This window comes from Orcinus orca, chromosome 10 (genome assembly GCF_937001465.1).
Source record: "Orcinus orca chromosome 10, mOrcOrc1.1, whole genome shotgun sequence".
Taxonomy (NCBI): domain Eukaryota; kingdom Metazoa; phylum Chordata; class Mammalia; order Artiodactyla; family Delphinidae; genus Orcinus; species Orcinus orca.
This window is the reverse complement of record NC_064568.1, coordinates 632,617-646,553: the sequence shown is the minus strand read 5'-3', so window position 1 is coordinate 646,553 and position 13,937 is coordinate 632,617. Positions and strand designations below refer to the sequence as shown.

Genomic DNA, 13,937 nt, shown 5'->3' with positions numbered 1-13,937 from the left:
AGACGAGGACGCCTGCTTTATTTGTCTGCGGACAGGGGCACACACGCTACTTCTCCAGCACGGGGGCATCCGGCGCCTGCGGTCTCTGCACTGCGGTCCCACGGCGCGTCCCCTCTTCAGGCCCCAAGTCACGGCCAGGCCCGGAGTGGGCCTGCGTCAACCCTACAAAGGAGAACAGAGTTCAGGCCCCCAGGAGCGTGCGTGTCCCCCAGGCTCTGCTCCACGAGGGCCCGTTTCATGGAGAGGGTCCTACCCCGTGGGTCCCCAGGCCTGGACGCGGCCTCCTCACCTCCATGCCTGGTGCCCACACTGCACGTGCCCGTGGCCTCCCGCCGGCCTCCCGCCTGCACCCTGTGCACACGGTCTTGCCCGGAGACGCAGCTCTCCTCCACCCCTCGAGGTCTCGCCTCTGTTCCCTTCTCAGCTCAGAGTGAAACCGCCTGGAGAGCCCTCACACCCAGGCGCTGGCCCGTGGGACACAGCACCTCGTGGGGCTGGAGCTCGCCCCGCAGCCCTGGGGAGGAGCCTTGCGTCTAAGACCTGCTCCCTCCCTGCTGCCCAGCAGCTCCCAGGAGCAAAGTGCTCTCAGGGACCCTTTAAAGCCGGAGGCTCCTGAGGTGAGACTGGCGGGACCTGGGACCTTGGGGAGCTGGCAGGGAGGGTCAGGAAGGAGGTCCACGCCTCAGGGCAGGGCCTCTAGGACAGCCTGCAGTGCCCCCAACGTGAGGCTGGGGAGCGTGTGGCACCCGGACCACCATGACCACCTCCACTCACCAAAGGCCGGGCCCCGTCAGGCCAGCACAGGAGTGGCTGCCCTCTGCCCCCTCAGCTCTCCCCCTTCCACAGGGCAGCCCGGCCCTTTCCACGACCCTACCCTGCACCCTGGCCTCTCCACCCCCCGCTGCACAGAGGTCAGGACGGGTGGCCCCCCTGGACAGCAGGGCCTGACTTCACCCAGTGCTGACCTTGGACATGGCCTAGCGGCGCCCACAGACCCCTCCCCGCCCACCGCCGCGGAGCCCAGGGGGGTGGGAGGCCGCAGCTGACGCCTACCTTGTGCGCTGAGCCGACGCAGTGCTGGTAGGCCTTGGCCAGGTCCGCACACAGCAGCACCTCCTGCAGGTGCTCGCGGTAGCAGCGCAGGATCTGGGCCTGCAGCCCCGAGCACACGGGCTCCACCCTGCGGGGCCTGCGGAGAGGAGGAGGCAGTCTGGGGCAGCGCCACGGGCCAGGCACGGGGGCCGTGGCGTCCGGTCGCCCCCCAGAGAGGGGCCGAGGTGGCCCTCGGGGGACCCCCCCCCGCCCAAGGCCTCCAGGGCGCCTCCCGCCCGGGTGTGGGCCACCATCGTCTCCCCCAAAGCTGTTTTTCTGATTTCAAAACTAATACATGCATGATGAGGAAAACTGGAAAAACACAAAATGTTTAAAAAAAACCTAAGATGTTCAGACTCTCACTTCCTAGAGAATATCACTGCAGCATTTTAGGGGAATTTACTATTTTTTCTTTCTTTGTTCATCAAGGTAGGTTTAGAACCTAAAGCTAGACTCTAAACGTATTCATCTGAAGCATGATTTTATGTTCTCTTTTTAAAAATATGAAACAAAGATGAAAAAGGGAAATAAAGCTTATTCTCATCGGTCACCAGGGTCTTCTTCCTGACGCCTCGCCCGCTGCCCCTCCCGCCCTCCCCTCTCTCCGGACCTCACACATGCTCCCCTGTACACGCACCCTCTCACACTCACACGCGTGCACACAGCTGTACACTCACTCACACACGTGCACATATACACACGCACATGCACTCACGCCCCCGAGCTCCTGCGTTCACGGGTTCAGGCCCCTGCTCCCCGCGGCTCTGGGCGGGGTGGCCGTCTCTCACCGCCCGCCCCGACCCCAAACCAGGCAGCAGAGGACGAGGAGGCAGGTGGCCGGCCCGGGTCCCACACTAGGATGCAGGGGCGCCGGGACACACACTCACAGGGTTTCCGTGGTTTCTGGCAGGTCCACCAGGAACCTCGGAGCCGCGGCTAGGCCTGGGCCCCGTGTTGCCCTCCCAGGCTCGGGCGCCGGGGAGGCCTCGGCAGCGGAAGGACCCCTGCTCCCGTCACCCGGGGCCTGCAGGTCGACAGCTCCCCGGCCCCGGATCTACTTTCAAAAGTCCAGCCTTGCAGCAGGTGCTGGGCTGGAATGCTGGTTTTAACACGGCTCAGCCTCCCACATCCATCCGTTAAGACCAGGAACAGAGGGCTCAGCGGCTCTCGTTACCCAGCTGCGGCTGACACGCCCAGCGCCGCCATCCCGGCAGCGATGCCCACGGGACTCCGGGCCCCGCGCGTGGGCTTGGTCCTCAGGCCTGCTGACCACACACTGCAGCCCCCTCCCTTCCCACCGCCGCCCCCCACGCCCAGACAATCCCTGATCAGCCAAGATCCATGGCGTGGACGGAACTGAGGGTTTACAAGCTGAACAGGCAGGAGGCGGGGTGGGGAGCAGCCGCCACGCCCGCGCTCAGGTCCACGGCTCCAAAGGTCAAGGCTGTGCTGGGAGAAACGGCCCCCTTTCCCCGAAGGCCCTGCCCACCACCCAGGATTCCACTGGGTCCTGAGGGCGCAGCCAGGGGACGCAACGGCCCTACAGCGCCACACGGCCCTGCTCCTGTCTGCACAGCGCACACGGGCTCGGAGGCTTCCTACCTGAGGAGGACACGTGTCTCTCCTGGGCGCTGACCTTCGCACGGGAGAACAGACGGGCTCCCAGGCTCACCCTCTCCTCCCGGGCCCTGGGGTCCCCTCACTGGGTTCCATCTGCCGCTGTAGTGGGGTGACCGCCTGGCTGCCCAGTGCTTGCAGGATGCCCCTCCCTCTGTGTTGAAGACCCTTCTGCCACGGACACGTCCAATGGTGGGCCTTCTAAATGCCTCCGGACGGGCATCTCCTCTCTGCTGCCCTCGCCTGGCAATAGCTCCCTCTGCATTTCCCTCCGGGCTCCTCCGTCCCACCTGCCCTTGGCGGGGAGCCCCCGAGGCCGCATCTTTCGGGCTCCGTCCTGGCACCCGCCGGCCGTCCTCCCACACAGACCTCCTACTCGCCCGGCCCTGCGGCCCCTGGAGCAGCAGCTCCCATCCAGCCCCGCTCCCGACGAACAGCCCCCCACCCGCGGCCCTTGAGGGTGCGGCCAGCAGAGCTGTCGGAGCCGCAGATCTCATGGAAAGAGGCGTCCGGGGGCAGGACGGCCGGCAGCCTGGCCAGTGATGTGGGGCTCGTCCTGGAGCCACACCCTCTCCAGACCGACGGCGGAAGCGACTCACCCGCTGGCTGTAAGTGGGCAGAGCAGCGGCTTCTTAACTCTGCCCCCCACCTTCTGTCTTCAGGTCCCTGGACCAGGGCCCCTGTGCGTTCTGAGGGCAAACCTCGCAGAGCACCCAGGGGGCTCCCAGTTCAGGAGAAACAGAGGGAGGGGCCGAGCAGAATCCATCCCCTCACACCAGGGTCACCCGTGGGCCTGCGGACGCCTCTGCGCTGGCGTTTGTCAGCCACAACACGAGGAGACAGGGTGTCAGGAAAACGTCAATCGCGAGAAATTTCACCTGTCTGCCTGCAAACGGGCCGTGAACGGCACGGGGCAGGGAGCAGGCGAGGCTGGGTCACACAGCTGGGGCCGCGGCAAGCCCGTCCACTGCATGCAGAACGGCTCAGGCGTCATCGGCTGCCTGGAAGGTACCCAGGGCAGTGACCTCTCCAGGGAGGGAGAGAAGCCCTGCCCCCCCCGCGCCCCCAGCTGAGGGACATGTTAGGATTCCCGGCTGGGAGGCTCTGGCCCACTCAGAGGTCAGCTCCCCTTGCTTGCCAGCCTCTCCTCCTCTGCACGAGGGGCTGAGGTGCCAGACACGAGCCTGCAGGGTGAGGGGGGCGGAGAGCGGGGCAGGCCTTTGGCAGAGAAGAGTGACGACGGGAGGCTTTGGGGCTGGGCCCGGGTGTGGTACTTCACAGCTCACGGCTCACCCAGGCCCGACGGTGCTCCTTTCCCAGGAACCTTGAGGCACCCATCGTGGGGCCCCTTCTCCAAGTAGCCAAGAGACCCCAAGCAGGTGCCCTGGGGGCCAGTGGGGGGCACACAGGTTTTGGGGGCTTTGCCACGTGCTGCTGCGAGTTCAGTGTCTGGGGTCGAGGAGGGGCCACTGTGCACAGCAGACCAGGACCGGCTCGTGGGGTCAGTTCTCAACACCCACACGGCCGCCATCTGGCGGTGTCACAGGTACTCAGGGACCCAGCTTCCGGCCCTCCTCTCCGACGGCCCAGAGACCACCAGGCGCTGTGGGGAGTGAGGGTCTCACACGGGCCAGCTGGCCTTGGCACCGTGGCCACCTCTGGGAATGGAAACCATGACCCCAGTGCCACCTGTGAACCGAGCTCTACCCGCTGGTGGGAGTGACACGTTTCCAGAAGGAGAGTTGTGATAAAAGGCTCACACGAGCCAGGAATCAACCCTCTCCTCCGTCCGTCCAGGAACCAGCACTGCCCAGCAACCAGGCAGAGGGAAGAGCTGGCCTGGGCGCTCCGGACCACTGCCCCTGCCCCTGCCAGCTTCAGGAGACCGGCCATGCCGCTCTCACTGACAGGCACCCCGCGCTGGGAACCCGGCCCCCCACCTGCGCGGGCACAGAGGGCCCTCTTCCCTTTCCTTTGTCCCAAACACCGTAAACTTCTCCCCCAGGGCCAACCCCAGTCGATCCCAACAACACACACCCCAAACTCCAACGCTTGGACCCCCCACCCCCGGTTCCCTGGAGACTTCCAGCCTAGCACGTCACCCCCAACCCGCCGATTCCTCACCACGTTCACCAGCAAGCGCCAGGGAACCCACTTCCCGCCTAGTTTCCATCTTGGTGAGTGGAGTCCCCGTCACTCCAGTGACCTGCCTAGCCAGAAACCGGGGGCCGCTCTAGACGCGCCCCCCCCCCCCATAGATGCCTCCCTCTTACCTTCTAACTATAACGTTCCTGCTTCCCTGCTATCTAACCGAAAACCGCAGACGTTATCCCCTGCAGCTCCCAAACAGCAGGGCGGTCGCCCTCTCTCCCCCTGGGCCTGACCCACCCCACCTGGGTGGCTCTCGAGGCCACTGCTCGTCCTCCTGCCTCCCCCTCCTGCGTCCCCCCTCCCCGAGGCCTTCAGTCCCCGCGGACGCTCGCTCGCTCCTCTTGGCCCCTGGCTCAGGCCTGCGGAGGCCAAATCCGCCCGTGTCCTGCCTCCTCTGCCCCCCTGCCGGCTGCAGCTCTGCGTGGTTCCCAGAGCGCCACCCCCGGGCCACAGTGACCCTTCCAGAAGGGCCCCCCCCCCCTCTGGTGCTCAGGCCTTTGGGGCCCAGCTCTCCTGAGCTCTCCGTGCCACTCCCCACTCAGTCTGGGGTCTGCTTCCTCGTCCCCCTGCCCCCCAAGGGCCACCAGCACCCTAAGGGCACAGACACCCCTCCTCGGCATCCCAGCCTCACTACCCCTGCCTCCTACCTAGAGAAGGGGTCCTTCTGCAGGGCCAAGGCCACCCCCATCAGCCACCCCTTCTCTCCCCCAGCACCTGGGTGGTCTGTCCCAGTGGCCCTTCTCTCTCGTACCTTCGCTATTCCACTCTCTGCTGAAGACACACTCATCTCTGCAGAGTCTAGGAAGACCGCAAACCCAAACCACTTCTACTCATGGCCCTCCCACCCCCAGCCCGCTCTCCTCTCCCGGAAGCCCTGCCCGGGGCTCTGCTCCCACTGCCCGGTCCAGCCTCACAGGTTCTTCCTGCTCAGGGGCCCATCGCAGCCCACCTGTCCCTGGAGGCTGGAGGCCTCGTCCTGACTCCGCTCCGCTAGCACTCTCCCGCCACGCGTGCCCCCAAGCCCCACGTGGGGCCCCCACTATTCCCACAGTTCTGCACCAGACTCACGGCCGGTGTGGTCACTGCGGGACGAGCGGCCCAGCAGGTGCCCACAGGGGCCCGACACCCTCATCCTCCTGCACCTCGTACACTGGGCACGTTGTCCCCGACATCCCCATAGCCCACCCTCTCCACTGCGAGCACTGATTGTCCTAGAACATAAAGCAGCCCACGGGTTTCTGCAACTCCAAGGAGGTTAACAAACCCATTTCTGGGGTGATTACAGCTCGCTGGACCCTGTGCTAAGCAGTCCCTCCTGTCCGCGTCTGTCCCTTCTCTCCGGCCCTGCTCTCCCCATCCTGAACTCGGGAGGTCCCCTGTCCGTGGCCAGTCTGTCCCCACGAGGGCGCAGGGCCCGGGGCGGCTCGGAGCTGCAGGGGAGCCCATGATGGGTGTGGCCTGGAGGACCACCCTGCCACCTTGCCGCGAGGGCACCAGGACGGAGGGGGACACAGCTTCGTGAGACAGCAACTGCACAGGCTCACCCGTCATTCACCCGAGTCACACAGCAAGGCCACCAAGGCCACTGGGGAGGGACCTGCCCTCTGCAGCCCCCAGCATCTCCCCTTCGCTCCCGGCTCTGCCCTCCTTACCCCCGGGGGCGGGGGAGCCCAGTGAAAGGGACAGGGCTGAAACCACACCCCTGCAGGGAAGACACGGCCATGGCCCTGGCCCCAGGGAATCGGACCCTCACACCGTCTGAAGTTCTCGGTCCGCGGCTGGGAACTGCTCTCAGCGCTCCTGTGGCAGAGCTGAGACGCTCGTCTGTGCCGGCCCAGAAGGGGCGTCTGCGGCAAGGTGTGGAGACAAGGCCCTGGGAACCCGCTGTGCACGTGAAGGCCAGCGGGTAGGGGCACCTCCCCCAAAACACGCCCTTCCTGGAGACTCAGAATGTGACCTTGATTGGAGATGGGGTCCTGGCAGGTACAGTTAGTCAGCATGGGGTCACGGTCGGGCAGGGAGGCCCCTGATCCAACGTGGCTGGTGTCCTCCTAAGAGGAGGAGAGACACTGACCACGGACACAGACCAGAGGAGAAGCCACGTGATGCCGGAGGCAGAGGCTGCAGTGATGCGGCTACAGGCCAAGGACGCCAAGCCTCCCGGCAACACCAGAAGCTGAGCGAACGCCCGGGAGCCCTCCAGCTTCAGAGAGAGCCGGCTGTGGGCCACAGCAGCCCCAGGAAACAGGCAGCCGGTCATGCAGGAAAGCGCTCAGTGCCGACGGGCAGAAGTTAGTGGGAGGCAGACGGCTCACCAGTCACCTTCTGACAGACAGAAACACGCATCTTGTGTGACAGAGGCTCCGCGGTAAATGGCTCAGGTGGGAGGCCTTTCGTCCCAGGTTGCATCTCAGGCCGGGCCTGAGGTCCAGGTCATTCTGAGGACCAGTCCCTGCCAGGTCCTAACCCGGCACAGCAGCCCATCCTGCAGGTGGGGACACCAGTGTCAGAGGGGTTAGGTGACTTGCCCAAGGCCACACAGCGAGACACAGAGCCAGCATAAGAGCCCGGTTATCTGGCTCCACGCTGCGTCCATTTAACTCCATGCCAAGTTTGGAAAATTCCCCCAAAATTCCAAGGAAGAAAGAACCAAGGGTACAGAAAAGAAGCAAAAGACACATGGGATTCAGGCTGCCAGGGGAGCCAGAAGTTTGCCAACTGGAAGGGCCGACACCGGCCAGCGCGGCCGCAGGGGCGCCCGTGCCAGCGCGGGGCCAGGCCCCCTCCAAGCTCACGCAAGCCCGGCTGCGCACAGGCCCGAGTGCGACGTCGAGCACGTCCCTCTGTGGGCCCTGCTTCTGACCGACATCTCATCACCTCAGCCTTCTCCCATTACCACCGCTGGTGTGGAACTGGGCCATGAGACATCTTCCTGACACTTCATTTCAGAGACGCGCTGGCGGGGTGAATGCACAGAGCAGGCTTTCCATCACGGCTCGGAGGCGAGGTGCGCGGGTGCCACGGAGCTGCACATCCGTCTCTGTCAGGACCAGCTGAGCCGTGGGGCGGGCTCCGCGGCGGCCTGGCCAGGGCCCAGGGGCTGACGAGACCAGCTGCTCGCTGAGGACCCGCTTCGCTGGCCGCTGCCGACCACGTGCCACTCAGCCCGGGCAGGTGGGGCCCAGAGACACGCCGTCGCCAGAGGCCACACGGGACCCCCCGGGGGGGCAGCTATTCTGGGAGCCCAGGCCTAGCAGAGCTCTGCTCCCGAGGAAACGAAGCGCAAACTGGCCCCCACGGCTGCTTAGCCAGTGACAGGATTCCTCCCTGGGACTGCCACTGCACGCACACATGCACACGTGCACGGAACAGGGAGGCTGCTCCTGGCTTTGGTTCTTTGTGAGAAAGCCACAGGGGAAGCACACGTCCCCCCCGAGGAGCCTCCCGATTCACCAGACATGTGGGGCGGACGCAGCCCAAGGAGGCGTGGGTCGCGGGGGTCTGGGGTCCACACCAGGACCTCTGGAGCCGCAGAGCCATCCCTCACAGTCCCTCAGCGGCCGGGGCACTGGAGGCTCCAGGGGAGGGAGCGGCAGCCGCAGCGCCTGAGGACCCCCAGGACCCCGTCTGCCGGCATCCTCTGGTTTCCCTTCCCCGAGGCCTCCCTGCCTCCTGGGCAACGGCACCTGCTGGCGGGTGTCCCCCCCGGTCTGCCTCCCCCACCTCCTTGTGACACACCTGGGGGGCCTCTCCAAGCCCTGCTGTGCCCCCTCCTCCCCGTGCAGGCCCGGCCGCTTGCCTGCTGCCCAGGGATGGGCCGGCACCTCCTGTTCTCATGTAAGTTCTCACCGAGGCCCAGACCCCGCAGGGACCCCGGCCCACGTCCCTCTGCTGCAGAGCCCTGGCCCCAGGAAGAGCACGGTGCCACAAACACTGGCTCAGGCCTCCTGCCTGTCCACACCTGCCTGTCGGTCCACAGTACACGGAGCGGCCGAGGCCACACTGAGGCTTCGCCTGCGGCGGGGGTGACACGGCAGGGGCGACTCCCCAGGCTGCTCCTTGGCTCCCAGGCCCCCGGGATGTGGCCGCCTTTCAAGGCGCCGCACAGGGCCACTTCTGGGGGGTGCTGGCTGGTGTCCCGGTGGTAGGCTGCCGTCAACGGCACCGTGTGAGCCGAGGTCCTGCGTGCACTCCCTGCCAGCCTCCGTCCTCCCGACCCCTCTGACTGGAGCCAAGTGTCCCCGATCGACTGTGTCACCTCTGCTCACCCACGAGGGGCTGGCACGGCTCACACCTACAAGGGCGCCCAGCGGCTGGAGCCAAACCTGCGCGGAGCGGCCCCATTGAACTGGGAGTGCCCCGCGGGCAGGGACCAGCTTACTACCTCTGCGTCCAGGGTCCCCGCCGACGCCGAGCTCAGCAGATGACCCAGCCCGGGGAGACCGTGTCCCCCTGACCGTCCAGATGTCTGCCTGGTCCCGCCTGTTGCCTCTGTGGCCTGTGGGTGGGCCCTGGGCCTGCTCTCCAGCTGCCTCTGGACTCCACTTCCTGGGGGAGCCTCCCCGTGCCCAGCCCCGGGGGTGGGACCCTCGCAGCAGCCAGGAGCTCAGGATTGACTGGAAACCAACAAACCAAGGAGCTTCCCTCTGGGCTGGGCCGGACCACACAGCCCTCCACACGCGGCAGAGTTAGGTTGGCGGAGAGCATGAGCCTCGGTGCAGGACGGGAGCATTTCCCAGCCCCCGAAGAGGTTTGCGGTGTGGTGTGGTGTGCTCTGGTGACAGGGGACACGGGGACAGAGGCAGGAACTAACCTCCGACGCCGTCGGGTGAGACTCAGGCAGAAATACCCCCTGGTGACGTGAGCAGGCGCAGCTGCTCCTCCCTGGGCCTTCCCTGCAGTGACTCTGAGGCTGGGCTGTCCCTCGTCCCCGCTGTGACAGGATCGAAGCCGAAGCCTGGAGCCCCTGGGCACTCCCCACCCCTGGTCCTGCCCGGCCCTTGCGTCCGGCCCCCACAGGCCTCCTGTCGTCACGGGAACTGCCTCCCCGGGGCCTCCTCCCACCAGGCCCCTGCGTCCACTGACTCAGACCCTTCCCGAAGTCCTGCCCGCCGCCGGCCCAGCAGACCTTATCCCTCCCCCCACCACGCAGCTTCCCCTGCTCAGCCTGCAGAGACGTGTCCTCAGCTGAAACCTGACACGTAATCTCAGTGAAGAAACAGATTAGTGCAGAGCTGGCGCGGTGGGGTCTTCGCAGGTCCGTCCCCCACTCTACGGTGTCCCAGCACATTTGGAAACCGCAGGGGCCTCTTCCTGGCTGACCCGGGGTGTTCTGAGGGGCGTCTCTGGATGCTGGGGCTGATTCCCTCTGTGGGCCACACCCCCGTCCACTGTCGCCGACGCAAGAGGTGCAAAGGGCCTCAGGGCGTCACCCATCCATGCACCTCACACGTCGCCGAGGGCGGGGAGGGGCCGGAGTCTCCATGCAGGAAGCACCGGGACGGTCAGCCCCCTCCTAACCCCAATCTGCGCTCTGAACCACAGCTGACCCTCAGCAGCATCAGAGTCGCTTGCAGTCCCCGGAGTCCAGCAAGACCCTGGCGCCACCAGACCCGAGGAGAGAGAGACAAAGCCAGGAGGCGGCGGACGCGGCCCCCAGCCGTGCAGTGCTGGGCTGGCTGTGCTGCCCGTCAGCCTGGAGTCACCGAGCACAGAGCACGAGGGTGGGCACCCTCCTGCCCTCCTGCCCTCCTGCCGGAGGGGCCGCAGCGAGTGGGTGGTGCAGCCCAGGGCGGGGAAGCGGCCAGAGCAGTGGTGAGGGCGGCTCACACTGAGCACAAAAGGTCGGTGATGGAGCAAGTGAGGGTGTAGCACGTGGAGGACAAGGGAGCCAGGCCCGTTGAGGAGGGAGCTCCACACATGGAGCAGCCGCAAGAATCCGAGTGCCGGAACCCGGGGAAGCCGTGTGGACTTCACGTGCTAGGACACACGTACGCGTGCGTGTGCGGGAACTCACACACGGAAACGTGCGTGCCTGTGCGGGAGCACCTGGGAACCCTGACAGTCCAGCAGCGAGCACGCCCAGCGCCCAGACCTTGGCTTCTAAGCACCGCTCCGCAGTAAACAGAGCAGAGTGGAGACGGCTGATCCCAGGGCTGGGGCCGGAGCACCTGTGCCAGAGAGGGAAGGCCGCTCAGAGCGCAAAGCCACACATCGAAAGGACAGAAGAGTCTGTCTGAAGGCAGAATCCTGGGCCACGTGAACAACAACATAAACGAGGGAATTTATTACAACCCAGCAAGGCACTGTGACTCCCTGACTCTTTCCTAACATAAACAAACACACGAACACCTCAGCGGGGGAGAAGGGAAACTCTCCCTTTAATTCGATTCATAAGCGTAGAGGAAACGATGGAAGTAAACAGCCGTCATGGGCCACCCCGACTGTGGTGGCTGGTTCAGGGGACAGTAGTCCCTGGAGGCCGAGGCTGAGGCATCAGGATCTGGACACACCCTGGAGAAGCTCCCACAGAGCAGGGATCAAGCACAAGGGGACACAGCCTGTGCAGAGAGACCAGGCCGGCCCACAGTGACCGGGTCACGGTCCACATCCCTAGTGGAGGGATGGGACCCACCAGGAAGGGCACGGCACCATTTGGGGGGCCTTCCTGCCAGGAACGCACGGCCTGAGGCTGGCCATGAGGAAACATCGGGCGGACCCAGGCTGGGGTCACCCTTCAGAAGGAGAGGCCTGTACCGTTTTAGACTGTCAAGGTCACGAGAGACAGAGAAAGACCAAGGAACTGTCCCCACTGGAGACTGATGGTCACGGAGGTGCAGCACAAACTCCTGGGCCAGAAAGGAAAGGGCTGCGGCGGGCAGCCGGGGAGGCGGGGGGTGCCTGTGGCCTGCGGCTGAGTCAGCGAGGGTTTCCCGACCGGAAGAGCTGTGTGTGGTCACGGAGCACGGTCCTGGGAGGTACACGGTGGTCTAGAATACTTAGCGGCAACGGGTCACCATGTCAGGAAAAGACAGTGTTTTTGTCTAGAGGGAGGCAGTGAGGACGCGGCAGGCTCTAGTGTGGCCGATCGGGTACCCGGCTTAAGGCAAGTGTTCTTACTCTTGTGACCTTTCTATGGGTTTGAAATTATTTCAAAATAAGGCAAAATAAGGATGGCAGTTTGAGAGGACTGAATGTATTCAAAAGGATGTATTTATCCCAAAAAAGAGCCCACCGGGTTTTCCTCTTTCCTAGCTGGGAGTGGGAGAGGGGAAGTTTGACGAAGTGATTCTAAACGTTTGGAAAAGCAAGTTGGCAAATGATCCCCAAGGCAGACGAACTTGCTCTGATGGGTATTTAATATTTTAAGTTAGTGTAGCTGCGTAGTATGTTTTATACATATATTGTATACGTGCAGGCTTGGCCCCAGAAAAGAGTCCAGAAACAGGCCCAAGGACGTTAGCGCGGGATTGGGTGGACTTCTACATCACTGCTGATGGGACAGAGGGCTCCCCATTTGGGAGAGAACCAAGGTGGACCTGTACGTCACACCCCACACCGAAGAAACCACAGTGGGGTCATGTGGAGCACGCCTCAGTGGGGAGTAACTCATAGCGGTACTCATCCTAAAAATATGCGTATGGTGGGAAGGAGGGCCTTTGTGATATAACCTAAGTCACAAACAGAAACATTAACAACAACAAAAATGCACTGGGTCCCTATCCCCCCATCAACTTCCAAAAGGCAAAAATTAAACTCAAAAAAGAGTCACAACAGAAATAAAAGGTTAATAACACTGTTACACAAAGACCTTTTAAAAAGAATTAATAAGGAAAAAAGGGCGAAGGCCGTAAGTAAGTAATTCACAAAAGAAGAAATGCAAACAGCTAGTAATTTCTGGAAGGGTTTAACCTCACTGATCCTGGAAGAAATGAGGAAGTTTAAAAAAGAGAGGTTTTGGGGCTTCCCTGGTGGTGCAGTGGTTGAGAGCCCACCTGCCGATGCAGGGGACACGGGTTCGTGCCCCGGTCCGAGAAGATCCCACATGCCGCGGAGCGGCTGGGCCCGTGAGCCATGGCCGCTGAGCCTGCGCGTCTGGAGCCTGTGCTCCGCAATGGGAGAGGCCACAGCAGTAAGAGGCCCGCGTACCGCAAAAAAAAAAAAAAAGAGGTTTTGTTTGTTTGGTTTTGGTTGTGAGATTGGCAAAGATGTTTTTTAGAAATATTGTTAAAATCCTGTGCTTGGGGAAACGGACACCGTCCAGCATCACTGTTCGGAGTGAAAATTGGTACAGGATCTCCACTGTTTTGGAGAGCCAGTAAGTAAAATGTAAACACATAAATATACACATATAAATACACTGTGTGTGTGTGTGTGTGTGTGTGTGAGTGTGTGTTTGTGTTCTCTGACCCAACAATTCCCTCTACAAGCATTTAAATAAGTGCACGACGACAGATAAACCTATTTGTGGCAGTTATCATTACACTGGTAAAAAAAGATCAGAAAACTCCCCAGGATTCATCAATAAGTGATCGATTACATAAATTCTGACCCTCCAGAATAAACAATATGGTATTAAAAGTGAACATGTAAACGCACATTTACCGACATGGACACAGGCCCACAGAATGCGGACGAGGGAGGTGACGTGTGTTTCCGTGAGCCCACTTAGGTCCAACTGTGTGTGCGCTCAGCTCAGAGCGACGTCCCCACAACTTAAGCAGGGCGAAATCTGGGCTTTTTTAACTTTTTAATACTTTTCTGCCTCGTTTGATTTTTTACAACATTCACGTCTCGTTTTTCTAAGCAGAAGACAAAACTATTTTTCATTTTGAAAAACTGTAAAGAGACATAATCGTCTGGATACTTTCATCACTGATGACTTCAAGATGCTCCAGTAAACAGCAAATCAAACAATGTGCAGACGCCACGTCACACGTCATAGATCTGGATGGACTCTACAAGTGCACTGCAAGTTATTACGTATATCTGAACACACACACACGTAATCAGAGGGGACGAAGACAGGTGGGTGTGGAGTGCACAGCAAATGGGTACGTGCACAGAGTAGGAGCTAA

At 62.5% G+C, this 13,937-nt stretch overlaps 1 protein-coding gene across 2 annotated transcripts in view; it reads right to left on the bottom strand.

Moving 5' to 3' along the window:
• Window position 1: 1 nt before the first annotated feature.
• The window catches only part of CHCHD6 (coiled-coil-helix-coiled-coil-helix domain containing 6), a 125,387-nt gene continuing 111,451 nt past the window's right edge, over window positions 2-13,937 (bottom strand). For both annotated transcript variants that reach the window (XM_012538938.3, XM_033416084.2), the window contains 2 exons: window positions 1,054-1,189; window positions 2-162 (listed from right to left, as the gene is read on the bottom strand). In XM_012538938.3, the coding sequence (XP_012394392.1) occupies window positions 157-162; window positions 1,054-1,189 (142 nt within the window). In that variant the 3' untranslated portion in view covers window positions 2-156. The remainder of the gene's footprint in view (window positions 163-1,053; window positions 1,190-13,937) is intronic.